Source organism: Aspergillus wentii (assembly GCF_001890725.1).
Source record: "Aspergillus wentii DTO 134E9 unplaced genomic scaffold ASPWEscaffold_3, whole genome shotgun sequence".
Taxonomy (NCBI): Eukaryota; Fungi; Ascomycota; class Eurotiomycetes; order Eurotiales; family Aspergillaceae; genus Aspergillus; species Aspergillus wentii.
This window is the reverse complement of record NW_024467834.1, coordinates 3,506,205-3,524,442: the sequence shown is the minus strand read 5'-3', so window position 1 is coordinate 3,524,442 and position 18,238 is coordinate 3,506,205. Positions and strand designations below refer to the sequence as shown.

The 18,238-nt window shown below is 49.1% G+C and overlaps 7 protein-coding genes across 7 annotated transcripts; 3 read left to right on the top strand and 4 right to left on the bottom strand.

The window, feature by feature from the left end:
* Nucleotides 1-375: 375 nt before the first annotated feature.
* Nucleotides 376-3,553, top strand: ASPWEDRAFT_106779 (uncharacterized protein; the record flags this gene model as incomplete). The annotated part of the gene is made up of 5 exons (XM_040827839.1): nucleotides 376-620; nucleotides 676-1,374; nucleotides 1,677-1,932; nucleotides 2,056-2,293; nucleotides 2,334-3,553. Coding segments are annotated over 5 exons (2,658 nt in total), but the record flags the coding sequence as incomplete, so codon positions are not given.
* Nucleotides 3,554-4,114: 561 nt separating this feature from the next.
* Nucleotides 4,115-6,295, bottom strand: ASPWEDRAFT_464161 (sugar porter family MFS transporter). The gene is made up of 3 exons (XM_040836756.1): nucleotides 5,709-6,295; nucleotides 5,521-5,644; nucleotides 4,115-5,457 (listed from the first exon to the last, which is right to left on the bottom strand). The coding sequence occupies exons 1-3, from the start codon at nucleotides 6,014-6,016 to the stop codon at nucleotides 4,276-4,278; spliced, it is 1,614 nt and encodes a 537-aa protein (XP_040691331.1). The 5' UTR covers nucleotides 6,017-6,295; the 3' UTR covers nucleotides 4,115-4,275.
* ASPWEDRAFT_27019 (uncharacterized protein) lies at nucleotides 6,276-7,354 on the top strand (the record flags this gene model as incomplete). Its single annotated transcript, XM_040832936.1, has 2 exons — nucleotides 6,276-6,302; nucleotides 6,452-7,354. 2 exons carry the CDS (start codon nucleotides 6,276-6,278, stop codon nucleotides 7,352-7,354), a joined length of 930 nt encoding a protein of 309 aa, XP_040691330.1.
* A 914-nt stretch (nucleotides 7,355-8,268) lies between these two features.
* On the bottom strand, nucleotides 8,269-10,764 carry ASPWEDRAFT_59095 (uncharacterized protein; the record flags this gene model as incomplete). The annotated part of the gene is made up of 3 exons (XM_040838432.1): nucleotides 10,162-10,764; nucleotides 9,765-10,086; nucleotides 8,269-9,662 (listed from the first exon to the last, which is right to left on the bottom strand). Exons 1-3 carry the CDS (start codon nucleotides 10,447-10,449, stop codon nucleotides 8,269-8,271), a joined length of 2,004 nt encoding a protein of 667 aa, XP_040691329.1. The 5' UTR covers nucleotides 10,450-10,764.
* A 798-nt stretch (nucleotides 10,765-11,562) lies between these two features.
* Nucleotides 11,563-12,690, bottom strand: ASPWEDRAFT_171121 (Spg1/Tem1 GTP-binding protein; the record flags this gene model as incomplete). The annotated part of the gene is made up of 4 exons (XM_040830729.1): nucleotides 11,563-11,661; nucleotides 11,719-11,793; nucleotides 11,846-12,138; nucleotides 12,198-12,690. The coding sequence occupies 4 exons, from the start codon at nucleotides 12,688-12,690 to the stop codon at nucleotides 11,563-11,565; spliced, it is 960 nt and encodes a 319-aa protein (XP_040691328.1).
* A 716-nt stretch (nucleotides 12,691-13,406) lies between these two features.
* ASPWEDRAFT_50767 (ribosome biosynthesis protein RRB1) lies at nucleotides 13,407-15,014 on the top strand (the record flags this gene model as incomplete). The annotated part of the gene is made up of 3 exons (XM_040837491.1): nucleotides 13,407-13,605; nucleotides 13,673-14,939; nucleotides 14,990-15,014. The coding sequence occupies 3 exons, from the start codon at nucleotides 13,407-13,409 to the stop codon at nucleotides 15,012-15,014; spliced, it is 1,491 nt and encodes a 496-aa protein (XP_040691327.1).
* A 1,400-nt stretch (nucleotides 15,015-16,414) lies between these two features.
* Nucleotides 16,415-17,278, bottom strand: ASPWEDRAFT_39381 (uncharacterized protein). The gene has a single exon (XM_040835078.1). It carries the CDS (start codon nucleotides 17,118-17,120, stop codon nucleotides 16,653-16,655), a length of 468 nt encoding a protein of 155 aa, XP_040691326.1. The 5' UTR covers nucleotides 17,121-17,278; the 3' UTR covers nucleotides 16,415-16,652.
* Between the last annotated feature and the right edge of the window lie 960 nt (nucleotides 17,279-18,238).

The following is an 18,238-nucleotide window of genomic DNA, read 5'->3' as shown; positions in this document are numbered from 1 at the left end:
TTTCTTGCTGGGATAGTAGCTTATCACCTATTTATTGAATGTTATTTACTTCAATTTATATTTAAAATGGCTTGAAATACGACAAAGTGTAGGTATTAACACTGATATAACACTGACGTTGAGCATCTTGCATAAAAGGCTGTACCGCGTACCGTAGAAGCTTGATGGCAGCCTCAGGCACCGCTTTAATCTCAGATCCCCTCGTCACGACCTCCAAGTCAAAGCCTCAATTACCCCACGTTCATCTACTCCACACGATCTGGATCTTTTCTCGCTTTTTCATTTCACCGTTGATATATTCTTTCTCCAAGGGATATTTAAATATCCGCGAACTAGAGTCATAATCTATACCAGCTCATATCTGATCTTTCGTGCGGGGTTCGTTTAGCTATGGCAGACCGACAGGCAATGCAGCAGAACCTCAACGGTTTGCTGTCGAAGCTCGATGACCCCGATCCAGATATGAGATATATGTCTCTGAATGATCTGCTGGCAATTCTAAATAACCCGAACTCAGCTTTTCTCTCTCACGATCAGTACTCTTCCTCTCGACTGGCAGATGGATTGCTCAAGGCGCTAGATGATCAGCATGGTGATGTGCAGAATCAAGCATTGAAATGGTTAGACATTCTGTCCAAACTCTGTTATCTTCCGCTAATGCTCTGTATTTCACAGTCTCGGTCCCCTTGTCCTTCGATTGCCGTCTGAAACCCTCACGCCTCTTCTCGAGAAACTCACCAACTTGACTACTTCGCAGACTATCGATACCTCAGTTCCTAACACTGCCCTGAGAGTTATCGTCACTGCTCTCCCCAGCCCCCAGCCAGGCCAGCCACCCAGTCAAGAATCCAATGTCGCCTATTCGGCAGTTTCTAGAGTCTTGATCCCTCGTTTGACCGGCCCGACGCCGTCTCCCACCGCCAGGAGGGGTTCTGTGGTGAAAGGCATGCTAGAAAAAGACCCCTCCAAGGGATTCAGCAGTGATGCTATTGAGGTTCTGATTAAGGTTGTCACTTGCTTTGGGCCGCTCCTCAAAGAGACGGAATTGGAAGCCTTACAAAAATCCGTCATGTCTATTATCGATAACGACACGGCTGGTACCGTTGTCACGAAAAAGGCATTGGCCGCCATTTCGGCACTGGCTCTTCACTTTACAGACAACCAACTCAACTCCTTTGTGTCTGAACTCGTAGAGAAATTCAACTCGCCCCAGCTGACTACCGTTCATCGGCGACACTTGGTCGCTACTGTCGGTAGTATAGCTAAAAGTGCCCCGGCCAAGTTTGGCCCTCATCTTAAAGCCCTGGCCCCGTTTGTCTTTTGCGCCGCCGGGGAAACCGATTTCGAGCAAGTGAGTTTGCGTCAACTAATGAAGTCCGTGTTTTATCACCGTATGCTAATCTGTGTAGTAACAAATGCAGGGCAGTAGTAGTCCGCAAACCGCCAGCTCTGTCGCTTAGGACTTGTCAAACAGCAATTGCATTCGGTACGTCTCTAAATGGACCTCCTATTCAAAAGACCATTTCCAATTTGATATAGATTTCTTTTGCTCGATTTCGCCTGGGTCTGCTATGCTGTGGGCCATTCGAAACGCACGCTTGATATGAAATGATGAAAGATAAAATGGAAACCGTTCAGACACCCGTCATTAATTTATGAAATACAAAGATTATTAGATCGTCTCCAAGTCTCTCTGTACCAGTATTGTCGGCCATGATTCGGATTAGAGGGAGGAGTACCTTGTTGCAAAAGCTTTGCCCATCGCTATTGCCAATAGAGGATTCCCTCCATCTTACGTCAATCGACAGCGTACTTTCCTTTTGCCCTGATGTTGCTGCCATTCTTGTCCCAGACTTGTTCCTTCCTCTAACGCAACACCATGCCTTCCCGTCCTCGAGTCAAGCTGGCAGGTCTTTTTCTTCTTGCTCCTCCGTCCTTCGATTTTCTTTCTCTCATCATTCTCATCGTCCCCCTTATCCCAAGCATAATACCACCAGCAGACCCATTTTATCATCCATCTTAACCTCCATTTACCTTCCTATCGAGCTGTGAAAGTTCAAAATGCATATGCGTGGCTTTTTGTTCGTTTCAGGCCTCAGCTTCGCGGCGTGTGCGTCTGCTACATATCCTGTCAGCTTGAAGTCTGGTCATCTCGCGTCTCAGTCCTTTCCCGGACCTCGAGACGATGCAGTCCCTGGAGAGTTGAAAGGTCGTGCTGTCAGCAATCGCTGTGGTTCCGGTTTTGGGAACTGCGCGGACGGCAAATGCTGCTCCACTGCAGGCATATCTCCTTGTCTCTTTCCGAACAGATTTCAGTGCTAAGCAAACTATAGGCTACTGTGGCAAGACACAGGATTACTGTCGCTCTCCAGATTGCCAGCTTGACTACGGTCATTGTGACGCCCATGTCAAGCCCAAAGGCCCGTCCACGGAAGACATACCTCGACCCCATGATGGAAAAGTACCATATGGCCCGACAGTGATCCGCACGTGTAGCACTCCAGGGACCGTTGCTCTGACATTCGATGATGGCCCGTGGCGTTACACCGGCGAATTGCTCAATATGTTGGATCAATACGAGGCGAAGGTAACCTTCTTTATCACCGGTATCAACAACGGCAAAGGACAAATAGATGACCCCAAGTACCCTTGGGCATCTTTGATTCAACGCATGCAGCGCGGTGGCCATCAAATTGCCAGTCACAGCTGGTCGCACCAAGATTTCAGCAAAATCACCAAAGCACAACGTTATGATCAGATGTTGAAGAATGAAGCCGCACTTCGCAACATCTTGGGCTACTTTCCGACTTACATGCGGCCACCATACGCGAGCTGCGTCCCGGAGTCAGGCTGCCTTGAAGACCTCGGTGCCCTTGGATACCACATTATCTTATATGATATCGACACCGCCGACTACAACAATGACAGTCCATCGAAGATCCAGAAGTCCAAGGATAACTTTGACAATGCCTTGGCTCCGTGGAAGTCAACCGATAAATCCTGGCTGGTCATCGCTCATGATGTGCATGAGCAAACTGTGCACAACCTCACAGAGCACATGCTGAAATCACTCTCGGCCAGCGGCTACCGTGCAGTCACTGTTGGTGAATGTCTAGGTGATCCGGAGGAGTACTGGTACCGCCAGGTTCGCGATGCTTCTCCCACCAGTGTACGAGTCCCCAAGAAAACGTCAACTCCGGGTAAACAGATCTCTCTCGATGGGAGATGCGGTTCAAATGTTACATGCCTTGGGTCCAGTTTTGGTTCTTGCTGCAGTCTTGTGAATTTCTGTGGTAACTCTACACAGCACTGTGGCGTTGGTTGTCAGCCCAGCTCAGGCCATTGCTTCTCCAATAGTACTGGCAACAACACAAATTCCAGCAAACCCGATGGGACAGAGACTATTTGGAGTGTTGCCAACCCAACTATGACATCTGAAGATGGAGAGAAGCCTGCGAAATCCGGGGCTGGCTCTGTGATTCAAGTTGGCTCAATTACGGCAGCTTTGTTGTTGGCTCCGGCAGCGGTTGCAATGATGGCAATTCGGACATGATGTTTGGAATTATCGAAGACGAATACTTGTTTAGGGGGTCGCTGGGCTTTTCATCACGTCTTAAGAAATGTCGAGTATCGTGAATCTTTGCGAGACTGATCGCGGTTTATGTTGGGTTCAGGCTTTTGGTTCCCACTATGTGTATCGGTTATTATCCTTTCATTATCCCGAAAAGTGCCTGTAGAGATTACTAGGTAGAATCCTTTAATGTTCCACGCAGTTCCAAATCGTCCATTAGTATAAATGCTGGGTGGTTTTCAGTAGTACCAGCTCTTGTCGAATCAACAGATGGTGACTCTGCTGCGTTTATCCCACTCCACAAGTCTGCTCTGTGCTGAACAGCTACTCCTGCTTCCCTCCCCCCGGACTGCATCATCACAGCCTCCCCGTTCTTCTCCATTCCACGAAGGATTGTGTAACAGTAAATAATGGATACTAAACCAGGTTGTGCGCCAGTTATGTTATAAGAAAAGTTGAGTGGAAATTTACTCCAATTGAATTCGACGGCATTGGTATCATTTATATAAACCAAAGCTTAGAATATAGTAGCATTCATTACTCCGTAGACAGGCCACATAAAAACGTCAATCGTTTTCAAAATCATCCACTCATGTCAACTATGTCAACAAGAGTATGAACAAGAACAAAGCTAATATTTATGTTTAATATAACATGTGGGTATAAGATAGTTGGGGTATTTTTTTTGTTGCTTTTCTCGTAGCCTAATTCTTTGGGGTCGTCTCTTCTTGGTAAGCACCACTTCCCAGCTTCTTTTCCTCGTCGAAACCAGTCTCCTCGAGAACAGCAGCAGCAGTGAAGTGATTCTTGGTCTTCCATGCCGGAGTACCGATGAGAGGAATTCCGTTGGGGTCGGTGAAGATGGCTTCGACTTCTTCCAGAGTCTTACCCGTAGTTTCAGGGAACATGAAGAACACATGGAGGAACATAACGGTACAGAAGACACCGAAGAGAACGTAGACCTTCCACTGAATGTTGACAAAGGCGGGAGGGACGAAATAGCTCAGCGCAAAGTTGAAGGCCCAGTTGAAAGAAGTGCACAGAGCATTGGCCTTGCCACGAACGCGGAGTGGGAATAGCTCAGGGGGGTAAACCCAGCTAGTTGGGCCCCATGAAATAGCATAGGACGCGACAAACAGGTACGTGCATGCGATGACAGCCTTGCTGGGAGGGCCTGTGATCTCCCAGGACTGTGCCTCGACGCCGTGAAGTCCACCAGGGGGAGCCGGGCTGCCGTATGATGCCATAAGACCAGCGTTGGCGTACATGAAGGTCAGCATGCCGACAGCGCCGAGCATCAGAGTAGGGCGACGACCCCAGCGATCAGCCCAAATTAGGGCCGGAACAGTCATGCAAACGTTGATAACGTATTGAATACTGGACGACACCAGAAGGTTGCTACCGTTCAGGCCGGCCATGGCGAAGACATAAGTGATGTAGTACATCATGACATTCATACCAGTCATCTGCGACCAGATCTGAGTGAAGACACCGACATGGGTTCGGTGGATCATGTTAGGCTTGACGAGCTCCATGAAAGTGACGTCGGCATTTTGGCGCTCAAACTCGCAAACCGTCTTAATCTCATCAAATTCGCGCACAACGAAAGGCGAGTCGGGGTCACCATGACCGTGGACCAGGGTTAGAACGGCGTGGCACTCCTCCCAGCGGTCTTTACGTGCCAGCCAACGAGGGGACTCGGGAAGGATGAGCATTCCGAGGAAAAGTAGGATCGCAGGAATCATCTGCAGACCCCAAGGAATCCGGAAAGATGCGGTGCCGTCAATGTAGGTGCATCCATACGAGATGTAAAACATGATCATGATACCCCAGGTGATGGCCCACTGCTGGAGACCGACCACACGTCCACGCTTGGCAGGAGGTGCCTATTTAGACAATATTAGCAAACGTCGATGTAATGAAAGCCAAGGGTTGAGGTGGAATCTTACCAATTCCGAAATGTACACTGGAACCTGGGCAGAGCAGATACCGACACTGAGACCGTTGATGACACGACCAACAATTAACATGGGGATGTTCTGCGCGGCACAAACGATAATGGAACCGATACACCTGTTTGGTAATAGGTTAGAACAGAAAAGAACACGACAACATGGGGGATATTGGAAGAACGTACCAGATAACAGAGCCGACCATGATCGAAGTTTTACGACCAAGGTGATCCGAAATAAAACCAGACATCAAAGCACCCAACCAAGAACCTCCAGCCATGGAGGCAGTAATGCCACCCTGCACATCTGCACTGGGACCTTTACATTGCATTTTTTGAAGCGACTCGTCCCACTCCATGCCGCCTTGGTTGAAGTAACAAAGATAGGACTGGGTGGTGATAATAGCAGACATAGACGAGATATCAAAGCCGAAAAGACCACCGCCGATGACGGCGATGGCCGAGATGACATACAGGTTGCCGATTGCCATCATGAAAGAGACAATGAGCCCTCCCGATCTTAGCAGCTGACAAGGGGAAAAGGAACAGCAGCAGCTGAAGAACGAAGTGAAAAAGAATTCAAAACACGGGCCGGCGGCACAGTTTTAATATCTACTCTCAGCCCATCCTGTAGGCCGAGAAAGAGCGATGGGGGCAAAAAAAAATTTCTTACGACGGCCAAAATTTCCGGGGTCCCGCAATATACCCCCTCATCGTTGTGTCTCGAATGGACAATGGTGAATGGACAAGCCCATGGCTGTCGTATGCGAGATGAACCTAGTGAGATTGGCCTCGAGTCCAGATGATTAGACGGTTTCAACCGAATCCAGTGGTAGGCATGCGTTGAATGGTCAAAATCCCCACCGGAACTGGTGACTGCCCGAATCAGGAACAGACGGCATCCCTGAAAACCTGACACAGAGTCGTAGGCCGATGCTGACCTGGGGATATTGGGGAGAGTGGACCGTGGAGAAAGACCGCGGAGAGAGAAGGGCCCAATCTACTTCCTCGTTTACATAGGCTGTTTTGTAGGGCCTAGCGAGAAACTTTGGATGATTGAAAGGGGGCCGACACTACGCCGTCCGTGGGCGAATGCGACCCTAGACGGCACCAGGTGGACATGGCCGACGATGATTTGCCCAGCGTCGGGCAGTGAGAGATGGAGCCGTTGGACGGAGGCCGGTCAATTTGACGAGCCAAAGCGGTGCCGTGGAGGGATCCGGGGAAACCTCACCACGCGGGTGACACTAGCGGTGGAAGACCCGAGTCGGGGGAGTCCAAGCCCCAAACAACGGATTGCCCGAGCCTATGTTGATGATGACCAGCAACAACATCAGCAGGATCATGCCGCGGCCGGTGGATCGACAATAAAATCTGCCTATTCCGGTGGTGGCGTACGATGGTGTTGGAAGAAGCAATGTGCCAAGCGCAATATTTGTAGACGAATAGAAGAGAAGGAGAGGCACAACGAAAGAATCCCTTGCGCCGTGGTGGTTGCAGCCGTGATGCAGTTTGTGCTACAGTCCGAGGAGAAGTTCACGAGCCAGAGGAATAAAAAGACGGGGTTGCCCATCCTCGAGGCAAGATCGACAGCATCAAAGCATCTCCAGAGTTCTTGCCCGAACTCTATCCAGGTTTATCATCGGACATCATTATTATCGGCATATTTACGGAGTTATATCCGCATAGCCGTCATTGGAACGAGAGCCCGTCAGCAGAGTGCAGTAGACACAGTAGTAGACGTAGCAGGCCCTTGGAAGCGGTCCAAGAGGGGACTGAGACTCGAGAGATTCCACGGCATTGAGAATCCGGTATACCCGAGCCCCGGATAAAGATTGAGATTAAACGCTCAATGACAGCGTCATTCTTAGCCAGAAACAGAATCCGTGGTTTTTCTTGGTGAAACCCCGCTGGGGAATTGGGGGAAGCTATCACGAGGTCTTGGCAGTCACGGGGCCTGGGTCGCTCTGATTGGTGGGAATGCTCGGTATATTCCGGAGCGACGAAAAGGGAAAGTCCGCCAATGGCTTCAGTTCAAGACAGGCGAAGAACGGGGAATCATCGGAGATTACAATGGAATAGAATAAGGTAGATAGATTCGTTGATTATACCAAAGGATATAGATCATGCGATGTCATAATCATGGTCCATTGTCTACTCTGTATCGATGTATGTATGTATATTGTTCCATTCAACAGGCTCATCGAAATCTCTGACGGCTAAAACCTCATTTAACCGATGCCGGACAAACCCCATCAAAGCCACGGTAAGTTAAATTACCCTCAAGTAATAGATAGCAATGGGTGGGTATGTAGTGGATGAAAAGGGGGATTCGAAGAGATTGAATCGGGGAAAACTCTGCCTTATATACCTTGGCTGATGAAGGCGGTTTGTTAACATTCCCGTTCTTCAAACTGTTGATCGTGCCAAGTGTCTTGTTGTCTGCTCCCAAGATGCTTGGTGTTTCATTTGTCTGGTTATCGCCAAGAATAACAGGCACCGTGAAGTCAAAATGGCGGATATCAGATCCTAACCTTGACAGCTCGTCTTGGTATCTGCTATCAGACGGGCACAGTAACCTAGACGCAGGGACATCATATTGATTCATTTCATTCATATCATCATTAGTGTATGCCAGTAAGTGGCACGACAAGGGTATTAGGGTAAATAACAGTAATAAGAATAAGAATAACCAAAATTGACCAGAAAGCAAAAGAAACCAAGATTCGACCCAGCTGCTCTCACTCTATACCAACTCCCACTGCGCAATACCGGCCCAGGCCATACCCACCCGGCCAACCTGTGCCAGATACTCTTGTTTCGTCACACCCCGGGCATCTTTACGGTCTCCGAACGAGGTGAGGACAACAATTTGCAGCTTCTGTCCAGGTGCTCCCAGTTTCCGGGAGTCTGCCACATCCACATACCAGAAATCTCCACCTCCGCCTGGTGTTGTACCCCGGAAATGGTTGAACGGGATTCGTTCATCATTTCGGCCATCGATGCCGTGGATTATCAGCAGGAAGAGGCTGGGGATCACCCCGTCGTGTCTTTTTAGCGTCCAGTGCTCGCAATGAAGATTGAATTGGAAGCGAATCGGGCCCGGGTGGTTATAGACCGAGATTCGGCTCACTGCAGGTTGGAATGACTGCTCGCCTATGCTGTGTTTCTTCGCATCTGTGAAGATAGTCGGCTGCTCGATGCCTTCACCCATAATGTACTCTTCCCAACTGATCCCTGGTCGCCCATCGTCACGATAGAAATGCTCCCGGTTCGAAGGGAAATGCTTGATACCAAACACATCGTTCGAGTCTGTGAAGTTTTCGGGACTGAACAGTTTTTGATACGGCTGCCCTGGCCCCTGGCATACTCCCGCACCCCAGCATGGGTCTATCAGCTTCCACTGCCCATTGTCGATTCTCACCGCGTTCCATGCATGACCGGCAGAAAACGGTGGCACGCTAGAGCCTGGTGCGAGGGGTGCATATCCATAGCCTTTACCGTGACCACTTATCACCACGGCCTCCAGCCCTGCATGGTTTGCCAGGGTTGCAAGAAGACCGGCATATCCTTCACAGACAGCCAGTCCCGTAGAAAGCGTCTTTGCTGGTGTCGATGGCTTCACATTATTGTTGAAAAAGGCTACCACGTCGTACGATATGTTGTGATGAAGCCAAGTGAACAGAGCCCTTGCCTTATCAGTGGGTGAAGGAAACGGTGCTGTCAGTTCATTGGCCAGCCACTGCATGTTTTGAGAAGGAAGGGTTTCGCGTGGGTACCGAGCAGCATGAGTATCCGGGCCTGAAAAATCACGGCACTTCAAACAGACCGTGCTTGGGGCTGGTGCTGGGGCAGCAGGATGCGAGGCATGCATGCGAGGTTTGGTGGCTTGTAACTTGGTGAGATCAGGTCGAGATGACAATGGAACGGGTGGAGGAACAGCGCTCGGGGCCGGTTCCGCTGCTGAACTACTCTTATTCAACCCCCCGAAGCCAGACTGTCGAATCTTATCCACAGCAGAAGCCGAAGGCGGAGGGGGAAGTCTCCTGGTTGGCAGTTTAGGGGCAGCTTCCTCCTGTTCTGAATTATTCTGGTTGTTATAAGAACCCGTCCGCGGTGGAAGTCGAGGAACTGGGGGCACTGGGGGCACCGCAGGCGCTGAACGGGTACTGGCTGTCGTCGAAATGCTGCTGTTGGACGCTCGACGAGGGAGCCCCGGAATTTTAATCTTGGACGATAGACTGTCGACGCTCTTCCCACCCGATGATTTTGGCCGGGGCGGCGGTGCTGGCTTCTCCTCTCTCTTTGGTGGCAGGGGAGGAAGATCCGTCGTACCCCATGCAGGTGCCCGCAAAGATCTACCCGCATTATTAGAGTCAACAGAAGTCGACGATGTCCCTGCCGTCCTCCTCGTCGAGACGGTCGAAAATGACGTATCAGAGGCTAGAGATTCTTGAGAGATCTTTCGTTGGACAGACCCTGCGGACGGTCTTCGCGCGGGCAAAGCAGGGGCTAGCTGTGGCATCGACTTCTTTCGCGAGGGCAACGGCGGAGGGGCCTTTTTCTTGACGCCATTCGTAGTGGCATCAGCAGGAGGATCTGGTGTTTGGACTCCCGGGATAGGAGGAGGCCGGATGACCTTTCTCTGATCGACTGGTGCAGCAGCGGGTTCATTCCCGATTGCTGAACGGTCCAGAACAGAGCCATGGGCGTTGGATGGAGGATTATTGACCGTTTTGTTCCTTGTTGTTCCTGGTCGCGATACTGGAGGCGGAGGAGGAGCATAGGCTGGGTGCGAGCGAGTGTACGGCGGTGGTTCATCGACATTGTCATTGTCATTCGGATTCCGACCAACATGCGACTGGTTCAGGGCGGCGATGCGCTGCTGGATGGACATCACCTGAGGTTCTTCTGTCACTGCAGCCATTTTGAGTGACAGAGATAAAACGAAGGAGTTATAGGAGTAATAAGGTCATACGAAAGGATCGAGATATGATGTTATCAACAAAAAAATGAGTAGTCAAGTGGGAGAGAGGAATGAGAGAAACAGAGCGAGAGAAGGGTCAGAGGGTTAGATGCAGGGGTTGTTGCACTGTGTTCCCACTCGCATCAGAGCGGCATAAAGTATTTCCTGGCAGTCATCTGGTGAGAAAATAGCAAAATAAAAAGAGAGACAAGATGGGACCATCCCCAAGCCAGTTTATAGACTGGTTTTTTGGCCCGAAACAAGAGGGGCTGTAAACCGGACAGGGCTGGCCGGAGGGGAGAATCTCTAACAGCCAAGGAGGCTGAGAGCCGCAAACAGGCCCCAGCGTGGAGAACCCACCGTTTGCCCCTGGGTTACGGATCAATACGATGGCCATCTCGTTGCTACAATAAATTATATTTTCGTATTATGGATGTATAGAAGATAGGTGATAATTATCAGACATTCATCTGTTGGTAGGGATTACTCAAATACCAAGTAATATCCTCCAAAGTTGACTCCGAACCATCAAGGCAATATCGGAGGCTGACCTTAACATAGGAAAACTAGTTTTCACAGGTGAATAGTAAAAAAGACATTCAAGGAAGAAAAAGAAAGAACAATAACAGAGAAAAAGGATTGGAGTCTGACTCACACCCATTCAGCACTCCAACTCCAATCTGGCCGCATTCCGAATACTCCCGTCAAGAGAGATACGGACACAGCCTTGTATGGAGCACAAAAGGGGGTCGAGGTAGAAATGCAAAAAAAAAAAAAAATGAAGGAAAATAAAGAGGAAGGTTAACACACGGAAGGAGAAGGTAGAGAAAAATGGACATGAAGAAATCCTGACGCTGCCCAATGCTGAAAAAGGACGGAAGAAGAAAAAGAAAGAGACGAAAGGGAAAGGCAAAAGAAAAGAAAATAAGTCTCCCAAGACGACGGCGAGACCATGGAGTGGTATCATCCTGCAGTATCCCTCCCTCCTACAACTCGAGGGAAGAAAAGTCGTCAACATCACTTCGTCCCAATGTACATAATCGTTAAGCACACTCTCCGTTCTCTCCGTTCTGTCTAGACGTTTTTGTAGAGTAAGAGAGGTTCGCCAATGTTCTCGATTTCGGGGATCGTGCACTTCAGGTCAAAGGCCTTGGCCAGAACGATTTTGAAGATCTAGACTTGGTTAGCAAAGGACTATCATATGTTATCGCTCTCTGGATATGAGCTTACCTTTTGTACATTGATACTGTGGCTGGTGCTGCTGAAGATCAAGCTCGCTCGCATGGCTCTGGCAAAACGCTTGGCCTAGATGGTTATCAGTATAGATGCAGTACTCCGATTTTTTGCGCTAGCCTACCTGGATAGAAATCTCCTCTTGGTCTTCACGGGGAAAGTTGACAAAGTGATCGTACTTTGTGCCAACGAGGAACGGAATCGCGGTCTTGTTGAATCCACGGCCCTGGCGGTACCATTCCTTGATCGAGTTCAAAGTGCTTTTGCGCGTAAGGTCGAACATGAACAAAATAGCCACGGCGTCGTTGCACACAAGAGGAAGCATGTTCACAAACTCTCGCTGACCACCAAGATCCCAAATTGAGAATGTGATCTCCGTGTTGCGAATAGAGATGGTCTTCTCCATGAAGTTGACACCTTGTATCCTAAGTCAACACGCGAACGATAAATTTGACCACGGAAGTTTTTCGACTCACCCAATGTTTGAATGTAGTCTTCATCCCAGCTTCCCTCCACGTATTTTACCATCAGACTAGTCTTTCCGATTTGAGCATCCCCCACCATGCCCACCTTGATCACAACACTGTTCTTCGATGATTGACTTGGTTGTTTCTGACCGGTCTCTTGAAGCTGTTGGGGATATCCATGTCGTTCGGTACCGCTGGATAAACCAGAGCTCGGTCTAGACGATGGCAGGTGTTGTTGAGTTAAGGATGGAGAGAGGTTGAGTCGGTTCTGATCGCCATCTGGGGCCGAAGAGCTAAGTTCGGCGGTGTGGGAGGAATAATGGGCGCGCGAATCGCTACTGTAGCCATTGTGATGAGCAGCACCGACCGGAGTATCTTCTGTAGCTGCGAATCCGTGGTTGGCGGGAGACCCAAATCGCTGCGGGATTTGCGGATGTTGCTCTTGATGGAACTGCTGCTCTGTAGCATCCGGAGCATCCGCGGGCACCTGCAGCGCATCCATGTTTAAATCGGGGTTGTCAAGCTACCGGTAACTCTGAATATGACCTGAATCTGATAGGTAAACAAAGTCAACATTCGAGAACACGGCGGAGCGGGGAGAACTGCGGAGGCGCTGACACTTACCAATAAGCGAAGTTGGAGTCAAAGCAAAGCCTCACAAGACTTCATGAAATGCGCTTCAATATCAAACGCTAAAAAGAACGTTCCGATGGAACTGGTAGGTTTGGCGAGCACCAGAAATGAACTGTCAACAGCTCCCGCCTCGAGTCGGTCGGAAGTTTTGCTGTGAGGTGCGTAGCCTTGGCGGGAAATGACGTGAGGGCGCTGGCAGCAAAGCACCAGCAATAAAAAAATGACAGTAAATAAAAAACAGGCTGTGCAGATGATATGGCCAAATCGAACAAAGACAGACACTAAACAGGATGACTATTCGAGATACGAAAGCGCTTCACCATCCGTCAACAACCCCTTGGGCGAGTTCCCAAAACACAGCCGCAGCGAAACTCCAAAGCGGGCGTCCAAAGGGCGGATCTGCGCTAGTCCGCGATAGGCCTAGCGCATTTTCTACCTAAATCTTCGAATGAAGAAAAAAAAAAAAAGTTCCTGGAAGCCCTAATCGGCGGTCTTCGTGATTACGAAAAGCAGCATTTTTCTCTTCTGCTGCACGACTGGCTCGTCTCAGAATTCTCGAGAGAAAAATCAGAATTATTATTCACCATGTCTAAAAGAGCTGCTGACGCCGTTGACGAGCAATCCGCCTCTCTAAAGGCTGGAGGACGACCGGTCGCCGATGCCCCTCCAGATGAGGTGGGGGAGTTCGAGGATGAGTTTGAGGACGAATTCGAGAGTGAAGATGAGATTTTGGAGGCCGGTGTCGATGGACGCCCCGATGAGGAGCGTGAGGCAGAGGAAAAGGGTATGTGGAGTGGAATTGCTTATGCGTGCAGGAGAAAGAGCTTTACTGACGGTGGTGATCATAATAGAAAATGCTATGGAAGTTGACCAAGAGACTTTCATTCCTGGAAGAACAAAACTTGCACCAGGAGAAGTTCTTTCTCCCGATCCATCGACATATGACATGCTACATACCCTCAGTACACCATGGCCCTGTCTTTCCTTCGACATTGTTCGCGATTCCTTGGGCGACAACCGCAAGACATACCCCGCGACGGTCTACGCAGTTGCAGGCACACAGGCAGAGGGTGGACGCGCAAAGGACAACGAGTTGATGATTCTCAAGATGAGCGGATTGAGCAAGATGGAAAAGCAGAATGAAACCGACTCGGAGAGCGACTCTGATGATGACGACCTCGGAGAGCCAATTCTTGAGCACAAATCGATACCCCTCGGCTCTACTACCAACCGCATCCGCGCCCACCAGACCCCTTCGCAATCCGGCGATTATTCCAAGCCTCCCCAGACCATCACAGCCACCATGCTTGAAAATGCCCAGGTCGTTATCCACGACGTCACTCCTCATCTCAACAGCTTCGACGTTCCCGGTACAGTGCTGCCGCCGTCGGCCTCGAAACCTTTGTCTACTCTTCGCATGCACAAATCGGAGGGCTATGCTTTGGACTGGTCTCCTCTTCAGCCCTTGGGCAAGCTGTTGACTGGTGACAACGATGGATTGATTTACGCTACGACACGTACCGAAGGAGGCGGATGGGTGACCGACACACGACCATTCCTCGGCCACACCTCGTCGATCGAAGAGCTGCAGTGGTCGCCCAATGAGCGCAATGTGTTTGCGTCCGCCAGCAGTGACGGCAGCGTGAAGGTGTGGGATGTGCGATCCAAGTCTCGCAAGCCCGCAGTGGACGTAAAGGTCTCCAACACCGACGTTAACGTCATGAGCTGGTCGAACCAGACCTTCCACCTCCTCGCGACAGGAGCCGACGACGGCCAGTGGGGAGTTTGGGATCTGAGACACTGGAAGCCCAATGCCTCGACGCCGCAGGCCCAGATTGGCGCATCGCCCGTTGCGTCGTTTGACTTCCACCGGGAGCCGATTACCAGCATCGAATGGCACCCCACCGACGACAGTGTGATTGCGGTTGGCTCGGAAGACAGCACGGTGACACTCTGGGATTTGGCGGTTGAGCTGGACGAGGAGGAGAGCCGGGAAGCCGGCATGTCCGATGTGCCGTCCCAGTTGCTGTTTGTGCATTACATGGACTCTGTCAAGGAGGTACATTGGCAGGCACAGATGCCAGGTACTGTCATGGCTACTGGCGGTGGTGGATTTGGGTACGTATATATTCTGATGGCGAAGAATAAGCAAGCTAACTTTATTACAGTGTGTTCAAGACGATCAGTGTATAGAGAGAGGGCATTGTATAGACTGTTATGGAGATGCAGTGAGCATGAAAATAATGATTTCATAAATAGTCTGGATAGTACAGTTGAATTGAATGAAGATACGACTACACTACACCCCATCCAACGTTTCAAATTCTCATAACTGGAAACAAAAATAATAGAGCATAATGTAGTGAGGAAAATACTTCCGCACAGCCCCTCTACTCCAAACCTCCAACCGAGGGGCAAAAACAGCGGGATGTAACAATAACAACCTTACAATATCATATCATATCACTTATCAGGAGGGGCACTGGCTGCCTGACTGCCTGAGGTACTTAATCCCAATTTAATTCCACCATACCATGTATTTACCTGTATTACACAGCCAACACCTCATTGGCCCAATGCACCATGCACCTCAACCATGCAAAACTGCACTTTGACGCCAGGATCCACCGTGCGACTCGGAATTACTGGCTACAACTGCCAATGCGTTAATTTTGGGCGATGCACGGCCCGTTCGATGGGGTGGGCTGGGCCAGTCGGTTCGATTGGCAGGGTTGGATTGTATTACAATACCTAGGTACCTAGGTAACTACCTAGTAGATAATACCTAGTACTCAGTAGGTAGATAATAGGTAGGCAGTGCAGATTAGATATTGATATAAATCAGAAATCAGATGTATAAACTACATCATCCAATATCATATAAAGTAAACAGATTAAGCAGGCAAAGTAGGTTATCGTAGACAGACAGGCAGTCATAAGCAAGGAGTCTACCGAGGAGAGCCATGTAACAATGCAATGTTGCATGATTGACATGAAACCGTCGAGACAAAGTGGATCTTGATTATGACTTGCATATGACTCGTCACGATTGGTCCGGTTGAGCTGAGAAGGAGATGTTCAGACTCGGACTCAATTTTGGGTACTCTGTACATATTAAGTATGTACCTGTGCTGTTTATGTGTGATGTGTTTATTATTGAGTGTGGTTATTATGTATGTTTACTTTTGATTATTGTAGCGATTGTAGATGGCTGAAGAGGCAGGTACAGCATGAGATACGCTAGTCAATACAGCTAATGTATGTGGATGAGCAATCAGAATCCAGGCTGGCGTCAGATATCGGCATATCTCCGGTGTAATTTGATACTCTACTCCATAGGATGATATTATTCAGGAGTAAACAATCTATTAGTATGGAGATATTCAGTTATTCACTGCATTATCAATCTACTCTGCAGGTCCCGATTAAGGCTTGTGCTTCTGATGAGATACGGTAAACTCTGAAGTACTCGGATATCTTTCCGTTCACCACTATCACCACCATCACTACCTACTCGTAAGATCAGGCTGCGATTCCTGTTTAGCGCGCGGGATCGTCCAGCCCAGCCGCACTCCACTTGCTGCAACGGGCAAAGCAACAAGATGTCTCAAGGCTAGTATCAGGAACGGTTCGGTCCTTGGCTGTCAGACCAACCGCCTGAATCTGATGATAAAAGGACATGAATCCAAGTGACGTATCAGTATGATACAAAATACAAATACCTAGCAACAAAACAAAACAAAACAGTTAGTTAGCCGACGATCCGAAGCGAGGATAGTACAGCAGCAGCAGGACACCCAGCTCTGCAAGCTACCTACTATTAACGACTAGTCAGAGTGGTAATGCAGTGGTCCGTTGCAGAAGATCCCAACAGGCCAATCGAGCAGCACAATGGCGGCGGATGCGCACGGCAAGACCCAATAATCCGGTCTTTTCCCCTGTCTGGAGTCCATGGATGTTGATGCCATGTTGCGCAAGCCGGGAGCAGTGACCATCTGGTGGTCTTGTCCCGGATCTGGATGCACGGACTCGGAGATTTTGGTCTTGTTTGTGGACAGTGGCGAGTGGTGAGTGGTGCCATAGGATATGTGAAGATAGTACGCCGTTGTTAGTACGGAATACTATGTCTCTTAATCCAGAGAGATCGGGTTTCACTCCGAGGTCTGAAACTGAGCTCCAACAGGATGACTGGGATCCGTGAGCAGCTGACGGAGCCACGGAGGACCTTCCTCCGTTCCTTGCTTGCATTATCCATGTTGTGCGTTTATTGTCAGAGAGAGTATTGATCTTATCAATCATATTGATGCATTATGAAGACAACATGCATTCATTCAATTATTGTATTAATTAAACGATTGTATCATGTACAGTATGCTCAATGTTGAGTGTTATGACTTCACCGACACCTCAGGCATCATAATTGGGCACACTGCAAATCAATGGAAGCTCCGGATGTCTGTATTTGAAATGAACAATGCATCCCAATGCAAGACAACCAGTCTTAGCCTCTATAAATACAACCCCAATGTCATAGCGTGGGATGATCCATTCCGGCAGCCAATCACCCCTCCATCGAGGAAATACTGGGGCTGCGCTGAACAGCGATTAGCTGGTATGATTCATCCTCGCGCAGCGCGGTCGACAATCTACCAATCACAATGCAGTGTGTTTTAGCCCGTCATTTGTCATTTCAGACTTTCTCTCTGTAGCGAATACGGGAATACTAACTGGATCCTGCAGGTAGATCGCTCGGTAGTATGTACATTGTATCGCCATCATGTGTACTCCGTAGGTAAAGGTTGTACCTAGGTACAAGAATACGAGCGATGATTAAGTTATGGTAGCCATGGAATGCCCAACTCAAGCCGTTTCAAGGTGCTTCTTTCGATCTTCGATGGAACATTGCCTCTTGCCACATTGTCAGTCTTGTCTTGTCTTTGTCTAACATGTCATTTTTTCCGCAAACATCCATTCCTTACTGGGTACATACTACACAGTGAACAATGAATTATTATCGACTACAGTCATGGTCAAAGTCAAAATATGCCAGCCAGGGATCCCGAGCTGCAACGTGGGCATGACCACTATGACCACCACCCAGCCGCACCTCCCAATGGCGATCGCGCACGCTGGTTGGTCTTTGTTTCTAGAAATTTAGCATTTCCTGGGGAACCCGCTTCAGGGGGAGAATGAATGGAATCTGGAGAAGCGATGTGGGTGTCCAATCATGGTCCCAGTCCAGTTGGCCATAGTACTGACTACTGACCACTGTTACTACTGTGTCAATTATTTGTCAAACATATTACTTGAATAACAAATAAACAATGGTACACAGTATACTGCTGTAGAATCCATGTAGATGTAGATGTAGATGTAGTAAAGTGCATCTACATTCTACAGTACGGAAAGAAAAGGAA

Bases quoted from the DNA above. Each gene is read 5' to 3' on its own strand.
- ASPWEDRAFT_39381 (XM_040835078.1), bottom strand. From the start codon at position 17,120: ATGATTGATAAGATCAATACTCTCTCTGACAATAAACGCACAACATGG.
- ASPWEDRAFT_464161 (XM_040836756.1), bottom strand. From the start codon at position 6,016: ATGATGGCAATCGGCAACCTGTATGTCATCTCGGCCATCGCCGTCATC. The intron at 5,645-5,708 runs GTACGTTCTTCC...ATTACCAAACAG, and splicing joins ATGGTCGGCTCTGTTATCTG to GTGTATCGGTTCCATTATCG. The intron at 5,458-5,520 runs GTAAGATTCCAC...TTGTCTAAATAG, and splicing joins CAGTGTACATTTCGGAATTG to GCACCTCCTGCCAAGCGTGG.